Source organism: Mchenga conophoros, linkage group LG6 (assembly GCF_057382185.1).
Source record: "Mchenga conophoros isolate Kocher_MC1m ecotype Shallow Benthic linkage group LG6, M_conophoros_male_GT1.1, whole genome shotgun sequence".
Classification (NCBI taxonomy): Eukaryota; Metazoa; Chordata; class Actinopteri; order Cichliformes; family Cichlidae; genus Mchenga; species Mchenga conophoros.
This window is the reverse complement of record NC_140531.1, coordinates 12,044,591-12,062,942: the sequence shown is the minus strand read 5'-3', so window position 1 is coordinate 12,062,942 and position 18,352 is coordinate 12,044,591. Positions and strand designations below refer to the sequence as shown.

At 41.4% G+C, this 18,352-nt stretch overlaps 2 protein-coding genes across 2 annotated transcripts; both read left to right on the top strand.

Moving 5' to 3' along the window:
* Nucleotides 1–1,505: 1,505 nt before the first annotated feature.
* LOC146572201 (beta-1,3-galactosyltransferase 2-like) lies at nucleotides 1,506–15,008 on the top strand. Its single transcript, XM_085276205.1, has 2 exons — nucleotides 1,506–1,645; nucleotides 13,106–15,008. Exon 2 carries the CDS (start codon nucleotides 13,111–13,113, stop codon nucleotides 14,092–14,094), a length of 984 nt encoding a protein of 327 aa, XP_085132331.1. The 5' UTR covers nucleotides 1,506–1,645; nucleotides 13,106–13,110; the 3' UTR covers nucleotides 14,095–15,008.
* On the top strand, nucleotides 1,507–18,085 carry LOC146572200 (beta-1,3-galactosyltransferase 2-like). Its single transcript, XM_085276206.1, has 2 exons — nucleotides 1,507–1,645; nucleotides 16,257–18,085. The coding sequence occupies exons 1-2, from the start codon at nucleotides 1,629–1,631 to the stop codon at nucleotides 17,206–17,208; spliced, it is 969 nt and encodes a 322-aa protein (XP_085132332.1). The 5' UTR covers nucleotides 1,507–1,628; the 3' UTR covers nucleotides 17,209–18,085.
* Nucleotides 18,086–18,352: the final 267 nt, after the last annotated feature.

Sequence of the window (18,352 nt, the reverse complement as noted above, 5' to 3'; positions counted from 1 at the left end):
TTTGTAACATAGGCATGTGTGCATATATGGAGTATGAGCATCAGAATGATGCATACATAGCTGATAGTTGAATATGAGGTATTATTGTTGTGTTTTTCATGTGATGACTGCTAAGCAGGAGCATTCATGATGACTTATATGTTTCTTTTTATCTCAGTTCACATTAAAGGGACAAGCTGTGTGTCATTTTATTTGTTTATTTGCTGAAAACGTCTTCAATAAAGGAGCCCTCTCTCAACTTCAGATGCATTTTAGGAATGGACACATTCTTCAAGACGGCATGCTGACATCCATTTTGAGGTCCCAAAAAAGAAAAATGTGAATAAAAATATCATAAAAGTAAAAACAAAAAACAATATGGTAGGATTCAAATTTAGAATTTTTGAGTATTTTATCAAGTGTGCTATAAAGAATTAACTACTGAGTTAATAAATTGTAGTTGCATTTTATTAAATTTATGACAGCAGCCATGCCTGCCCTGTAAGCATCCTGACAGATTACTGCCTGCTGTTTCGTGTCAAAGCACTGTGCAGATATCATTTGGGGCCAGGGGAATTTTTCCAACCTCAGAAACGAGTGTCATATTTTGCAGTGAGTTTGCATTTCCAGGTAGGTCAGCCCTGGGCAACATTTACTTTGTATATTCATTTTGATTTCTTTGTTCTCTTTAGTCATGCAATAAAAATCAGATAAGGGCAGCCTGACGTCTACTTCGATCACACAAACATTACATAGAAGTAAGTCGTGGATAGGTACGGACTTTGAGCTTTACTTTACTTCATTACATATTTATATTTATTACATAAAATTATACTACAGTATATTTCAAAATAACTAACCAGTCAAATGTGACACGTTTGTGATCTTTAGAATCCCCGTACAGCGTACAAACAGAGGCAACCACATTTTAAGCACAACTTTAAAAATAAAAACATTTTATAAAAGTTTGGCCTTATTTGACCCGAAGAAGAGATCAGATGCCCATATTATTCCCTAAAGGTATACTGTATATACTGTGAATTTAAACAATGGCAGTAAGAAACCGTTTTCGATACCTCTGCACGAATGATCAGTTTCATCAAAACCTTCTAGGAAAGAATTGAGAAATAGCAGAATATTTTTTGACATATAGTCTTTGTTTAGGTTCCCCATACAAATATTTAGTACGGGTTTGTATATTTCATTTTTAAAACGTTAATTAAAACACTAAATACATACATTTAGGATACTTTGTTTCTAATTGTAGTGTTTGGAAAATCCTCACAAGCGAACAGTTGGAAGTGTTTGGAGTGAAAAATATCAATTGTTAGAAATTTGTTCTAAATATAATTTCAAGATGATTTCCTGCCGACTTATTGCGAATAAGCGGAAGAGACTGGATTGACGCGGGCTGTGCTCAGACTCGGCGTGACTTCAGGTAAACTCTGCACTGGGAGGTCCCCTGTCTGCGACCACACCGTTTAGGAACTCTTTGGAGTTTATCTGCGTAAAATCTGTTTATAAAGACAAAAGCGTAGAAGACCGCTTTTCACAAACAAGCGGATGGAAATCAAGGAACAACGCAACCTACGTGGGTTTCCCGTGTTGAATAAACTTTTCATCTACGCTTTACTTCGTGCTCCGATTTAATGCCCAACAAAAACAGGTGAGCACAGAATGATGTTATTACGTGAAAGGATTATTCTGGAATAAAGAAAAGTTCTCCTGATAAGACAAAGTCGGCTTGCATGCTTCGAGAAATTTCACCGAACGCGGAAATGATGGCTAAACGCCTACATTTATGGTGTCTGTAGTTTTTCCGTCTGCATAGCGGTTTCCGTTTGATCAGCAAACGTAGAGGGGGATTCACAAACGGCACACACTGCCGGTGTTCTGGAGAACAGGGCAATTCTAAATGTTAGCTGCACGAGGCTGGACACGGATGACCCATATGTAGGTCGAATGCTGATTGATTGATAAGTGGGCCGGAATAAGGAAGATCAACACAGATCTAAAAGTACAGCATGAAATGCACAGGGAGTGGTGGAGTGCATATTTTTTCATTGTTTTTGAACCCTCTTTTTCGCTTCTGTTTTTTGTTTGTTTGGACATCACTCATCTGTGCAGCTAGACTAACACTACACGTTGACTTCCTCATTGGAGTGTGGTGATCTCTAAAATGGGAAAAAGGCCAAGAGTTGCTCCTAGGCTTAATATTTTGTTATAAACAGCGAAAACAAGCAGAACTATTGTACACATCTGATTACCACAGTTTTCAAGTGTTATATTACAAGTGGAAGTGTTCTCTGCATTACACTCTATGAGTGTCTGTAGACTGCTTTCTGTCTACATCCGCTCCAGCATAAAACAAGTTATCAGGTTCAGTAGCCCATGTAAAACATTTCACTGAACCTAAAATACAGAATCTTTAACAGTGTACTCTGGACAGGGGCGTTTTTAGCGTTTTTAGCCCATTTCTGGCTAAAGCACCCCCAAAGATTTCTTACTTTTTTGACAATATTTGGTACAGGATATTGTCTTTTTTGTGTGTGTGATACACTACAAAAAATATAGAAAGCATGCAGTACTTGGTTGAGATGTAATATTTTAACAACAAAAGTATAGATACCCCCCTCCCAAAATGGTTTGTTCCAGCTCGCCTTGCCCCTGCTCTGGCTCTTGTGCCCTACGTGGTGTGCGATATTGCATATTTTGGTATCGATCCGATACCAAGTAAATACGGGCCAGTATCGCCGATACCATTACCGATACTTTTCAATAAATAAGGTGGATGCCTCATTGAATTGCTAAATCACAATTAATTTTCATGACCTTAAGTGTTTTTTGTGATTTTTTTCCTTTTGTATTATTAATTACTTAAAACCCAGGACATAATTAGGAGAAATCATTTATTTATAATTAAATAAAAAAATGCTTTATTATTGTGGCGGGCCATGGTCTGCGATGCTGCTGCAGAGGAGATGGACTCACCTTCACTGCATCTACAATGATGCCTCACCGGCTTAAAACCTGTGCGCTGCTTGTGCTGTTGTTGTTTTTGGTGTTGATGTGTACAGCTGGCAGCAGGATGGCTGCAGCCATTAAATGTAGGCTACAGTTACAGCAACCGGGTGATCACTGTAAGGGTGGACAGCGCGCGGCTTGGGGTGAGCCGGAGGCTGGCGCGCCAGCGGGACCTGCCAAGCTGGAGATGAAGGTCGAGGTGCGCGGGGGTCCTGCCTGGCCCTGAATGCTGTCCGCCCAGCTGCCTCTGAGCCCTGGCTCACTTCCACTGCTGCTGCGCCGCCGCTGCTTGCCACATGGGTGGCCATCAGGCCAGCTCCCGGGCTTCCGCTGGAGTCGCGGGCGACCACCAGAGTGAACACTTCCCTGTCGCTGGGCCGGGGCATGGGGCGCCGATGGTCCGGGCCGATTCCCTCGCCTGCTCGCGGGGTGGGGTGAAGCGGGCGATGGGGGTATGTGGCAGGGCGTGTTCTGTGATGCCGCTGCAGGTTTGGTGGTGGTGATGTGTACGGCTGCCAGCGGGAGAGCTGCAGCGGTTGAATGAACTGTTACAGCAACCGTGTGATTATTGAGCGCAACACCGAAATATAAGGGGGGAAGCAAAGTGTTTACTGCTGACACAGGAGCGGCGAGTCCAGCGACCTGGCTGTTTCGTTTTTGCCGAAAGCACAGCATAGCATAGCAAACAAGCAGAACTGTCAAACAAAACATAACATAAAAGAATCGATCTAACCAGGCTAGTATCGATCCGATACCGATCCCGACTTGGGATTGATACTATCGATATTTGGATCAATCCGCCCACCACTAGCCCTCACTGCCAGACCGATAGTCGCTGAGATGCAGAGGAGCGGAGGTGTAAGTGCCTGCCTTAAAACAGGACATATTAGCTGCATTTAACCTTCAGTTACTCTTTATATAGTTAGGTAGGAGTCAGACCATGTTTCTTTTTAGCTGAAAAACATTACACCCGAGTAACCTGCAGTGTTGAAAACGTGTTTTCCGATGATGTTTGCTACCCTACAATCCGTCCTGCTCTGTAGTAAAATAAGCGACAGTTGACGGTCCTGTTGCTCCCATTGAAATGTATAAAGCCTATTTAAAATCTAAAACTTAAAAGTGTCTGTAGCCTGCTGTTGTTACCACTGTCCTGTTTGAAAAGGAATGAGAGAAGCCGGTTATTTTGTCATATGTGCCGATATTAAACCCAAGGTACTTATCAGCTAACTGACTGCATTCCCATTAGCCTTAACTCCTGTTGTGTGTGTGTGTACAGAGAGACAGTCACGTTCATAATGGATATAAGGAAGTTTTTTCAAAAAAGTAGCCACATTTAGTTAAAAGTGTAAGATCAAATTATCCGTCAATAAAGGATAATGTTGGATCAGTGTTTCAGTATTTATATCTTTTATTAGATGTTCATGTGTTTGGTTATTTGCCTTTTGGTTGAAAGTACATTGAGAAGGGACTTTAATAGTGATTTCAATAGTATTTTTTTCATATTAATTTAACTTTTTTCATTCAATACAATCTATTTGTGTATGATTGTCAGTCCAAAGAGGGAGAGAGGAAAGAGGGGAACGTGAGGAGAAAGTACAAGGTCAGGAAGAACCAGGTAAGAAAACAGACAGGGAACAGTGACAGGCAAAACAGAAACTGTTAAACTGCTTGAGAGAGTTGACCACGAAACAGTGATAGATTTTCCAACCTCAAGGTGAGGCGACATAGGTTAAAATGATATAAAAAATCTGCAGAGCCATATTAGTAGTATCTGCAGTAAAGAGCTTTTCATACATTGTACCATAGGCACAGTTGTCTCCATTTTTATAATTTTTTTAATTAATATTTTGTACATTTCAAGGACTCTTCTATTTTTGGAGTGTATTTTTTATGTATCTGTATTATATTATACATACACTTTAAAAGTGAATCTCTGTCCAAAAAATGCATTCAGTTTACTTTTTACTCACTGTGAGCATCATTCATTATTCTCCCCCAGTAATTAAGGTTAGGATATGTATTTTTTTTTTATTCCAATTAGGGCTGGGCGATATGACCCAAAATTCATATCTCGATATTTTTTAGCTGGATGGCGATATAAGATATATATCTCGATTTTTTTTTTTAAGCCATAAAGTAAGAACAAAAAGAGAGTTCTTAGTCAAAGCTGTGTCCCAGATGTCACACAGGCACTTTTATTAACATACAGCACAGATGTACATGAAAAATTACTCAAAATTAAATTATGAGAATTCATTAAATAATAATGCTCCATAAATAAAAGAAAACAAGGTTGTTTTTGTGCTAAACAAAGAGCTCACAATTGTGCAGTCAAAATGTAAACTAAAAGACGCTGAGCGTAATAACAAAGACAGATTTCACAGCTGCTCTGTTCCCAAGTTTTACTGTGTGACTGATAGCCTGGAGTTTGAAATCCGCTTCATAACCACCTCTCTTACAGGTGCCATTTATGGTCCTTATACACACACAATACGGTAATATTACGTTGATGCACAGTACGTATCACTCCGCGAAGCTCCTCGGTAGCCGTAATGCGCCGACAATCTATCAAGCGGTGCAGCTCCGTAGCTTACCAAAGTCGTACTCAAACATTTTTGACAGATTGCTGAGCGCCGTGTACCACATAAAATCGGTTCGCGGCCATCAAGCACAACCAGAATTCATACATAAGGCGCGCTATCAACTTTTGAGAGAATGAAAGGATTTTAGGGTTAGCGCTGTTAGCTCGTTAGCATGTTTAGCTCGTTAGCACGTTGACGCCGTCCAGCCCCACGCATGGGGCGATGCGCAGTAACTCGTTAACGGAGATTTGCCGTGTCCGTCTTGTCGCTGCCTGCACGTGAAGCGATGGGGGAGGAGGGGGAGTTGTCTTCAGTGAAGGCGAGGCGGAGTAACGTTGCGTAGAGACAAAAGTGGACGAAAGAGAGGCAAACTTGCGGCTCCACAACTATAATTATAACGTAACATAGACTATATCGATATAAAGGATATTGTCACATCTTATATCTCGTATAAAAATATATCGATATGTTTTAAAAACTCGATATATCGCCCAGCTCTAATTCCAATCCATTTTTCTTTTGCAGCATTTAAATAACCTTTGTCGGATTTGATGGTTTTGATACAGACTTTTCAAAAAACTGTTTTGGTTTTCTTTCACAAATGTGGGGATTAGATTTTTTTTTAGAATTGAATATTGATTTATTGATTAGCATTCAAATATCTCAGTGAAAACAGAATAAAGATCTACCACAAAGCAAGAAACCAAGACAAGGCTAATGAAAAGGTATTGGCTGAAGCATATGCTTATTAAATTGTGTTAAAATGTACAAAACAGTGATCTCATGTTTTGAGACCTGATGAATTTAAGAATCTTATTATTTAATAAAGAAATTTGCAGACTTGCACAGAGATGGTAAAATTATGATGACTGATAACGAAGACGAAGACAACAGTCGATGAGGACAGGGAGGAACAGGGGTTTAAATGCACCAAGGAGACAATCAGAGAGAACTCGGGACAACTGGAGACATTTAGGGATACAGGGACTGACAGAGACAGGGAAGAAGTCTCATTGTGACAAGTAAAGTTTATCTTGCTTGGCTGGGCAGCTCTCCTGGTGCTCAGTGTTGTATGCTCACCTTATTACTAAATTAGGCAGAGCACTCTGAATTGAATCAGGACATAAAGCACGGTCTTTATGTTGCTTTATTGAACACTGTCCATCTTACAACTAGCCACTTAACGGGGCTTCCTTCGGACAACAACATCCGGTTCAAAGATCATCACCTTAAGACATAGCCATATCAATACATGACATCCCCCTTTTCCTTAGACTCAAACTTTAGTTGTAATAACTTTGATGTCTTTTTTTTTTTTTTTTTTTTTTTTTTCCAACACTGAACATTCTTCTTGTCTTACTTTCTAACAAGTATATAATCTAACTGTCTCACCACACATGTACCTTTCTTTTTTCAATATATACATGTCAAAATACACATATGAACTTGAAACTTGCCAAATGTAAGTTACCTCTTCACCTTAACATATTATAGTTCATTTCACCACAAAATCACGAAACCTCTCGGGTATCTTTTTAGCCCTCTGTGATCTACTTGGTCTCTCTGGCCCCTGGGAGCCCTCTTGTGGTGTTGGAGTGAAGGTGTCAGTCTTTGTGGGTGTTTCACCTTCCTCCCTTTCAGGTATTGTGTCATAGTGTCCTTCTCTGGTCTCATTCGTCTCGTATTTCTTCACATGTGTGGTATTCCGGTGATAGCGAGCTCCTGTTGGTGATTCAATAATGACTTGGTTTCCAGTTCTGCTTACAACTTTGTGTGGTGTTGCGTTGAATGGTGTTGTAAACTTGTCCACTTTGTCTTGTTGAACCAGCACTGTGTCTCCCGAGTCAACTTTTGAATACTCAGCTCCCCTTCGTTCATCAGCATAAAGCTTTGATTTTCCTTTCTGTTCAGCGTCTCTGTCACGCACGTCCAACTCCGTTGTTTTTGCCTCACTGATGTTCGGTAACTTTCCTCTCATTTTGCGGTTGAACAGTAGTTCTGCCGGACTTTTGCCCGTGGTTGGATGTTCAATGCTGCGATACACTGTTACATATTTTCTTAGCTCTCGCTTCCAGTCAAGTCCTTCGGCTTGTGCGATCCTGATTCTTTTCATCAATGATGCATTTTGCCGTTCCACTTCTCCATTTGCTTGAGCCCATTTTGGTGTAGTTCTTATATGTTTGATTCCATTAGTTTCACAATATTCTCTGAACAGCTCAGATTTGAACTGTGGGCCGTTATCAGATTTGATTGTAACTGGTAGCCCATGTCTGCTAAATATACAGTCAATAGAGTCGATGACTTTTTCAGCAGTTGTAGATGACATTACATCATACTCATAGTACCGACTGTAGTAATCTATCAGTACAAGTATTGAGTGGTTCGAAGGTAGTGGTCCCAGTAAGTCTACCGCCACATCTCGCCATGGTCCATCTGGTAAAAGTGTGTTTCTCAGTGGTTCAGGTGGATCTGGTCTGGCTACTATTTGACATCCATGACAAGCTTTACAAAACTTTTCTGCAGCTTTGTCCATCCCTGGCCACCAAACTTTTGTTCTGAGATGCTGTTTGGTTCCAACAATTCCTAAATGTCCTTCATGAGCTAGTGACAGTGCTTGAGCTCTGAGGTTTTCTGGCAATACAATGCGAGTTCCCCGCAAAACTATGTAGCCGATGACACACAGTTCATTTGCAATGGGTGCATATGTTTTGCATTTTTCAAAGTGTCCGTTTTCAATAGCTCTTCGCACTTCTGTTAATTCTGAGTCTGTAGCAGAGGCTTCTTCAACCTCTCTTGTCGTGAGTGCTTTTGGAGTAGCATTAACTGCAACAAATCTCACGTATTCTTCAGATTCATGCTTATGTATCTCTTTTGACGTGGTGTCAGCCAGCAGTCTTGACAGTGAATCCGCAATGTTTTGCTTTCCCGCAATGTGCACTACTTTAAAGTCATATGGTTGCAGTCTGAGAACCCATCTTTCTATGCGTGCACAAGGTTTAGATTTCTGGCTGTATATGACCTCTAATGGCTTGTGGTCTGTGATGAGGTCAAACTTCCTGCCATACACATATGGATGTAGTCTCTCACATGCCCATACCAGTGCTAGGGCTTCTCTTTCTGTTTGAGAATATCTTCGCTCACAGTCTGTTAAACTCCGACTTACGTAGCACACTGGTACCTCTTCTCCGTTCTGTATTTGTATTAGCACTGCGCCCAAGCCTACAGGGCTTGCATCTGCTATGACTCTGGTTGGGGCTTCTTTGTCAAAATAGGCTAGGGTACCTGCTCTGGCTAACTCAGTCTTTAGTCTTTCAAATGCTTGCTTTTGTTCTGGCCCGAATGTAAACATAGTTTCTTTTCGAGTTAAACGTCTTAGTGGTTCAGAGAGTGTAGCAAACTGTGGTATGAACCTGCTACTGAAGCCTACCAGTCCAAGAAAGCTTCTCACCTCAGTAGCATTCTTCGGTTCTCGGGCTTCCACCACAGCTCTCACTCTTTCTTCAGTCGGGCCGATGCCTTTCTGTGTCAGCAGTATTCCCATGAACACGAGTCTGTCCATGTTGAACTGACACTTCTCTGAGTTTAGTGTCAGGCCACAGTCAGAGAGTCTCTTCATCACAGCATGCAGGCGCTTATCATGTGTTTCTTGGTCTGGCGCGTGTATGATTACGTCATCTGAAATGTTCTCAACTCCTTCAATGCCAGTTAGTGCATTGGCAATCTCATGCTGATATTGCTCACTAGCTGATGAGACTCCAAATATTAGCCTTTTGTACCGGTATACTCCGTTGTGCACTGCAAATGTAGTTATCTCTCTTGACTCCGGGGTAAGCTCTAGTTGATGGTATCCCCACTTGAGATCGAGTTTGGTGAAGATTGCAGAGCCGTTTAGTCCTTGCAAGATTTCATCCACAGTGGGTATGGGGTATCTTTCCCTGATTATTGCCTCATTTGCTTTTCTCATGTCTAAGCACATTCTGATATCTTTGTCACATTTCTTTGGGAGTACCACTACAGGATTTACCCAAGGTGTAGGTCCTTCTACACGTTCTATAATGTCCATGTCAATTAGTTCATTGATCTTTTTCTCCACTGCATCCCTCAAATGATAAGGTATGCGCCTCAGTGGCTGTGCTACTGGTTTCACATTTGGATCAATGTACAGGCTGATCTGTTTGGTGTTTAGTTTTCCTACTCCTTTGAACACTTTTGGATACTTTTCTTTAAGAGTGTGCTTTAAATCTGTGACAGCCGCCACATTTTCACCTATTTTCAACACTCCTAACTTTATGGCAGTCTTTTTCCCCAGGAGTGGTTCACCATTACCTCTAATCACAATAAATTCAGCCTCTTCAGTCCTGTCACCAATCTTGATTTCACATCTGAATGCGCCTTTAACCGTGAGTGCCTGTGCTGAGGAATATGCATATAAATTCCTCTGCTCTTTGGGTACATATGAGTGACATTTTATCTTTTCAGCTTTTAGCTTTTCCCATATGTTTTCTCCCATCACATTACTTGTAGCTCCAGAGTCAACTAACATTTTCAACTCTATTCCCCCAACAGAAAAGGTAAGTTTCTCAGGTATATTATCATCATTTACAGTAAATGCATAATCATCTTGTTCAACAGCATTCACATTTTGTTTCTTTTGTCTTTTTGTACGACACATTTTTGAAAAGTGGTCCTTACCATTACACTTGTGACATGTTTGTCCTCGTGCTGGGCATTTGGGATCTTTGCCCATGTGGTCAGTATAACCACACCTGTAACACTGTCTTTCTGTTTTATTATCATCTTTCATTTTTCCTTTTGGTCTGTTGTTCTTCTCTTTCTTTGCTGTAAAAATCCGGCTGACCGTGTCCTCTCCTTTCTTTTCCCCGGTGACGCTCATCGCCGCCATCTGCTCCTCCACACGTTCACAGTGGGAAGCCACCTCTAACGTGCGATTTAGAGTTAAGCCTGGACCCTCCTCAAGCAGCTTTCTCCGTACATATTCAGAAGTGCATTTACTCAGGATAGCGTCCCGTATCTGGTTATCATTGTCAGCTCGAAAGTCACAGTCTTTTGCAGCTCGCCTCAAACGCGTACAAAATTGTTGCACAGTCTCACCTGGTGTTTGGGACAATTTGTGGAAAGTTTGGCGTGCGTATGCTGCATTCACTTGAGGAACAAAGTAAGTGTTGAGCGCAGTCACCGCAGCGCTGTAATCCTTTGCCTCTCCCGTCTGTGGTAGAGTGGAGAAGACGTCCTGCACGTCCTGTCCGGCCATGTGCAGTAGAAGAGCGCGTCTCCGCTGTCTGATCGCGTCTGTAGCATCATCCGTCAAAATAAGACCTTTCCCATCAGCAAACAACTCGAAGGATGTTAACCAGCGCGTCCATCTCGGTCCGAGCGTAGCTGGATCCGTGTAGCAGGCGAACGGTTGAATACCCGATTTTTCCATGTTAGCCCACAAGTTTGTTTTTTTTTTTTTGCTAACACCGTGCCGCCGCTGGGTCTACTCCTCACAAAAACAAATCCAGGTCCGTGTCGTCCTCGTCGCCATTGTTGTATGCTCACCTTATTACTAAATTAGGCAGAGCACTCTGAATTGAATCAGGACATAAAGCACGGTCTTTATGTTGCTTTATTGAACACTGTCCATCTTACAACTAGCCACTTAACGGGGCTTCCTTCGGACAACAACATCCGGTTCAAAGATCATCACCTTAAGACATAGCCATATCAATACATGACACTCAGCACCCCCAAAGCCCTGATCCTAGAATCGCCCCTGACTCTGGATGTTGCTTCTGTATTGACTGTTAAGATATTTGACTTCATAAATGAATGGCAAGGGTAGAGGGTTTTTAGAAATTGCCAAAGCTTTCTGAGTCATTATCTACCGCGTATGTTGCAAAAAAATTTTTCCGAATGTGACCCTGCCCTGTAACATAGAGATGTACTGAATGTGTTTTGGTTTTGTGAAAAATTAGTTTTCAAAAAAGAAACTGTGAAATACATGAAGTTGACATCAAGTGACGATGAGCTGGTCCTGATGTTTCTGAACCAGAAAAGGAAGAAAGAGATTCTGGCTATGTCTAGTTCTCACCAGAAGCAACCATCAAACCATGAGATTTTCATCTGAGGAGGCAAACAAATAGGTTCAGTGAGCCGATTGACCCCGAATTGCGTCTAGCTGTGTGTCTGAGTTAAAATAGAATTATTTCCGAATTGTATATTCAACACGATGAGCGCATTTGTTGCCAAGTGCAGTGGTCTGATTAGGTTAAAGCTGTTTATTCGTGTCCAAAAAAAAAAGATAAATGTCAAAACATTGTTCTGTGTGAATGGCTGCAAGAAAGAAAATAGGTGAGGCCCAAATAAATTTTTAACAAGAAATATTCACACAAATATTACACATCTGGTGTGTAAAGGCCTTTTGATAGCGAATTTGGATAGGTAACTGAGGATAGATCTGCACAGCAGTCCCACCTGACTGCTGTTTTGAGCTTTTCAAGGGCCAGCCACTCAGAAAGGTAAGCGTGTCCTTGAGAGCAATGGAAACAACTTCTTTCAGACATTAGATTAATTGGGTGACCACACTAAGGCCCAGTACGAAACAATTATTTGAACTGTGAATCATGCGGCGCTCCTTTATCACATTGAGAGTAGGGGCATGCATCGATCAGTAAATCAACAGCTTTGCTTCTATGAGCGGCCGTCTCGTGCCAAACGGGTGCAACGTCTGCATTGCTGTTGCTGTGGCACCAAAACTGTTTGTCAGGCTCCCACTTTCTTCACTTGTGAACAAGACCCAGAGATACTTGAACTCCTCCACTCCTGGGCAGTGACTCGTCCCTGACCCGGAGTGGGCAGTCTGGCCTTTTCCTACTGAGGACCATGTTCTCAGATGTGGAGGTGCTGATTGTCATTCACACTTAGCTGTGAACCCCTCATGAAGCCTGCAGAACCACATTCTCTGCAAAAAGCAGATATGAGAAATTGAGGGCTACAAAGCTAGAAGCCTTATGACTTTAGTCAAAGGAGCTTACAAAGAAAAGCGTCTGGACTTCTTTAAGTTACTTGAAGACGTTTCACCTCTCATCCGAGAAGCTTCTTCAGTTCTAAGGTCAAATGGTGGAGAGTCCCAGATATAAACCTAGTGGGAGTATCTCCCCCCACAGAGGGACAAAGGACCCCCTGATGATCCTCTAATCGCCTGAGACAAGGTGTGAAACTGGGTGTGGGTCCCAATCAGCCAGAGTTTCGGGTGTGTTCATTGTGCAACCTGGCCCCACCTTATCATGCGAATTCCTGAGATCAGATGGCCCAGGAAGTGAGTGGGCGTTAAGTAACTTAAAGAAGTCCAGACGCTTTTCTTTGCAAGCTCCTTTGACTACGATGACCTGGATGACTGAGAACCTTCACAGACCTTATGACTTTAATTCTGTTATTTATTAATTTGTGTATTGCTGTGTTATCAGAATACGTGCTGTACAAGTTCTCGCGATAAAATATGTTTCCTTTCTCTGTAGTTTTCATGGACAAGAAGAGGCACCTAAAAGGCATCTTCATTTGCATTGCAGCAGCAGTGATTTTCATCTTTTTCTATCTCAATTCCAACAAAGTGGTTAGGAACATTCCTTATCAACCAGCATCAGCAGAGCCACGTTGGGAGGATCCAGGACCATATCATGTGGCCTACCCACGAAACTACAAATTCATCATGGATGACACGCCTACATGTAGGACCACAACTCCTTTCCTTATTCTGATGGTTCCTGTTGCACCCGGTAATGTGGCAACTCGGGATGCCATCCGGCAGACGTGGGGAAATGAGAAGCTGATTCTGGGTCAGCAGGTAGAGACTGTCTTCATAGTGGGCCTCCCTGGTGGAAGTGATGCTAAACATCAGCAAGAGAAGCTTCAGCAGGAGAATCAGCTGTACCATGACCTGATTCAGAGCAACTTTCAGGACAGCTACTATAATCTGACTATCAAGACTATGGTCATGCTGGAGTGGCTGGCTGCACACTGTACTAAGGCTTCCTTTGTCATGAAGATCGACTCCGATGTTATACTCAATGTCCCGAATCTGGTGAAACTGTTGGTGGATCCTAGCACAGCTAAGCAAAACTATATGACTGGGCTGGTTTGGTGGCATAGTCCTGTTTTAAGGAACCCATTTATAAAGTTCTACATGCCTCGATCTGTGATTGCTGAATCAGAGTACCCCCCGTATCCGCTCGGCTTTGCCTACGTCATGTCACTAGACCTTCCTGGGAAGATCTTGGGAGTGTCACCTGAGATCAAACCGATCTACATTGAAGATGCTTACCTCGGCATGTGTCTGAAACGCCTGGGCGTATCTCCTACTGACCCTCCAGAAGAAACAATGTTTCTTGTCAATCCCAGCCATTCTCTGAGCAGCTGCAGTCTTTCAAAGCTGATCGCTTCGACAACAACAAGCATCTTGCAAATGAATGACTACTGGGAGAGGATCAAACGGGGAGTTCAGTGCTGAAGGTTTTCCAAAAAGAGTGAGAACCTGAATTTGGCTAATGGATAAAACAAAAATGAAATATTGCGTATTTATTATGTGGCAAAATGGAGATACTTTTGTTACATCTTGCCAAATCTGATGATTAGGCCAAGTTAACAGAATTATTTTTCTCTAAAAAAAAAAAGAAATAATAATAATAATTACAAGTTAGAACTTTGTGTTTGGTGATATTGTAATATTGCTAAATTGGCAAGAGATGAAATGATACTGTTCTCAACTTTTTATTGGAATCAATCAGGCCTTCTTTGTCCTCAGCTCAAGTAACAGATGTTTAATTTACTTTTATGTCCTCTTGTATTTACCTTCTCCACCTCTTTTGTGTTTCTGTACTTTTTACCCTCTGGCCTGTGTTCGTCTTTATATTTGTTTATATACTGTGCAGTTGCTTTAACAATAGCTAAACATCCAAATGACCACAATCCATAATTGTTAATGAAGTGTACTGTTTTGCTATGGTATTTTGTTATGATGTAGTCGACTACTTAAGTATATTGTAATAGCCCTGCGCTGTTTTGATGTTTGTTTTAATGTGTATATTTACTATAGATTGTGCATGTTGTTGATTCTTTTTTTTCTTTTCATTTGTTTGCTTGTTTTTTTTTTTTTGTTTGCATTGTAAACCAGCTTAGGATATAAAAGCTGTGGTGTGTTTCTTAGAGACAAGTTTTTTACATGGACTATGTCAAACTAAACTGATCTAAACTAAACTATGGGGCATGTATGATCCTGATGTGATGCAATATACGAAATGTACCATGACTGTAAAGAAAAAAAATTGGCCAGTACTGTGAATTCTACAGTTGTAGTTTGTCATAGTTCCACAAGATGGACGACTTTGATTCTATAAAATTTAAGCCACAAGTATGTTTAACGTGCTGCATATTTTTTAACCTCACTGCTTTAAATGTATGATCTAAGCTTCCTTCAAAACACAAAATACTAAAATATTATATTTAAAAAACAAAACAAAACAACAACCTCATGTAATACCTTCCAATAACAATCAGTCGCTGATAGGATTGGTGTGCTGGGCCGGGCGGACTGCTTGTCTAAACCCCAGAGTGAAGGAGAACATCTCCTGTGTCTGGGTGCTAATTGCCCCTATGGGGGTGTTGGTGCTTGACCTGGGAGTATAGAGTGTTTATGGGTAGTGTGAGTGTACAGTATTCATTTCTGCATGTCTTGATGTTGGGTGTGTGAGGAAGGGGAATGCATGTGTGTGGCTGTTTGTCTATGTCTGTGTCAGGTCTGGTCTTACACTCCACCTCTCTTAGAACATCTCAGGCTCCCCCAGGAGCTAAAAGCACAGGGTTGTCCCTGCGGTGGTCCTCCTGGAGCTTTCATGGTGTGGTGGGCTTCTCCATGCCTTCTTCAGGTGTTGGTGGGCGGGACTGTGGCTCCCCACATACACTGTTAGACAGTTACAGTGGGAAACCTTATGAACACAAGCACACTCCTGCATGGCAAGACATGTTCACACAGATGTACAAGCAGGTACTCACAGACACATGTCATCTTGGGCTGCTGCTGCCTCTAAAAATATCTTTTATTATTAGTACTTTGTTCAGTAACAACATCACTGTTATTTATGTTGGTAGTTGCTCTGGTTTCTCTGCTCCCCCCTGCCTCTTCTCAACAACTGGCATTTTTTCTCTCTCTCTCCCTCTCTGTTAACTTTCTTTCTTTTTGTCTTTTCCCGTCCAGGTCTCTTTACTATTATACCATAGAGGATGGTATCAAAGGCTTTAGTTAAGACTGAGAAATAAAAATTGCATTCACATTTGCAGTTTTGTCTTCAAAAACTGCAGCATAAAAGTAGCTGGAAACATGCAACAGAAATTGGCAGTACTAAAGAGGCTGAACACAATAGCTGTGGGCTGTGTTCACCTGGATTGTACTTACATCATTAAGGAGGTGCATATCAAGTTGTTCCATAGGTTATGGCACAGGATTTCAGAGGAGTGTTGATATGGTGCAGCTTTCCCACTGAAGCATAAATCTTCAGTATCAGTGAGCTTAGAGATTTTCAGCTCTAACTCAAATGTTGTGAAGCTGTGCACTTTGTTAACAATGGCAAAGAAAGATGATATAACTCACCACTTTTATCTTTCTTGTCTTTTTAGGGAACTTGTCCAGAGCATCTTTCCACAGAAGAAGATCTTATTTCTTTCCTGGTTTCAGCTCCTGCTTCTATTTTGTGTTTTGGCCTTAGGCTTGTGTTACACCCTGTCCAGCCGCCCGCTGTCACTATGGCAGAGCTTCCCACTGCAGGAACAATACCAGTGGTTTTTAAACCAGAACAGTAGGGTTAATGCACCTGCTTACCGCATTCATCCCAAAAACAAAGTTATATTAAACAAAACCACTGAACCTTCGACTGTGCGATCTACCTCCCTCCAGTACCACCAAGCCTATCCACGCAACTACCATTTTCTTATGGATAACACAGAGGTTTGCAAGAACAAGATCCCATTCCTGGTTCTCATGGTTCCAGTGGAACCAAAAAATGTGGCAGCTCGGGACGCGATCCGCCAGACATGGGGCAAAGAAAACATAGTTCAGGGTGAGGTGGTACTCACTTTATTTATGTTGGGTGTCTCTAGAGAAGATGATGTTGAGAAGCTCAAACAGGAAAATTTGCAGCACCATGATCTGATCCAGAGTGACTTCACAGACAGTTATCTAAACCTAACAATCAAAACCATGGTGATCATGGACTGGCTAAGTACACACTGCCCTGCAGCAGCCTATGCCATGAAGATTGACTCTGACATGTTTCTGAATGTTGACAATCTAGTAATCATGCTAAAACAGCCGGGCATCCCCAAGACCAACTACCTGACAGGGATGCTTATGTGGAACAGACCAGTCGTTCGTTCCAAGAACTCCAAGTGGTATGTGCCTGAGGAATTGTATCCAGAGCCTGAATACCCGACCTACACACTGGGTATGGGATATGTCTTTTCTAATGATCTTCCAGAGAAATATGTGGAAATTTATTTATTTGTATATTTTAAATGTGATTTAGGGTTACTGGGTTGTAAAGATGAAAGTGAGCTACTGCATTACATTTAAGGTTTTATCAAGAGCAATATGCAGGGAATTTACATTTGCATTGACCAATGGTACCTGGCTCCTCAGTTTCCTGTGGGACATTTTAATACTTGAAACATAAACTACTTGAAGGTATCCCAGGCAAGGTTTAATAAAAACTCTACAACTGATGCTTGTGTTTCAGCCATTTTGGCAGGGTTGACGGACGGGGTGGAGTTGTTTGTACAGCACAAGTTACCACATTACCTGGGGCTATCACCGTTGCCTGTGTGTTTGGTTTCCAGATACCATTAGGGTGCACTTAGGGGTGTGGTTATAATGTAGGCTAGAGGCACAACCTCACAAGCACACACAAAAAAGGGGTGAGAGGGGAGAAACAAACAGACAAATCCACTACAACTACTGATGCATTAGTGAAAGAATTCAGCACTTCACTTACTTCTTAAGGGTATGCGGAGCATTTTGAGAAAAAAAACTTGAAGTTACTTAAATGTGTTTAGAAATAATACAGCTGGGGTTAAGCTTTAAAGTGACTTCTAGTGAAAGGTGTGAATATTTTAAAAGATTATAAGGTTCATTTTACATATTAAATTATATTTAAATTAAATGGACTGTTCTTATTCATTTGAATGTAATTAATATGTTTTTCCAAAACCTGAACGTTTCTCCGGTGGTTGTGAGGAGTGTCATTCACATACTAGAGTCTATGATAATACCACAGTAGAGCACTGTCTTGTTTTTTTTTCTATCAGTGGGAAATCTGGGATCCTTAAAAGTCCTTAGAAGACAATTCAATGTGCTGAGCACTTTCAATGCTTTTAGACTATTCCTTTGTTTTAACTGTCTCATTGCATACATCTGTTAACTTCCTCTTGTGTCTTAGTCCGTCCCACCTGAAATAAGAGACACTGGCAGTAAAGAGTCATTAAGTCAAGGTTCACTGTACATCTTAAAGAAAAATGCACCTTAGTACGAGGGTTCTGATCTCAAAGATGGACAGCATTTAAAGGTTAAAATGGACTTGAAGACTGTAATTGATTCACGCTCTCTAATTACACAAACAGACTGCCAGAAACAGACTGCTTCCACCATGTATGTAGTACTTTATTTAGTATGCTGTAGTAATGAGGGATACATTTAGTGGAAATGACATTTGCAATGGTTG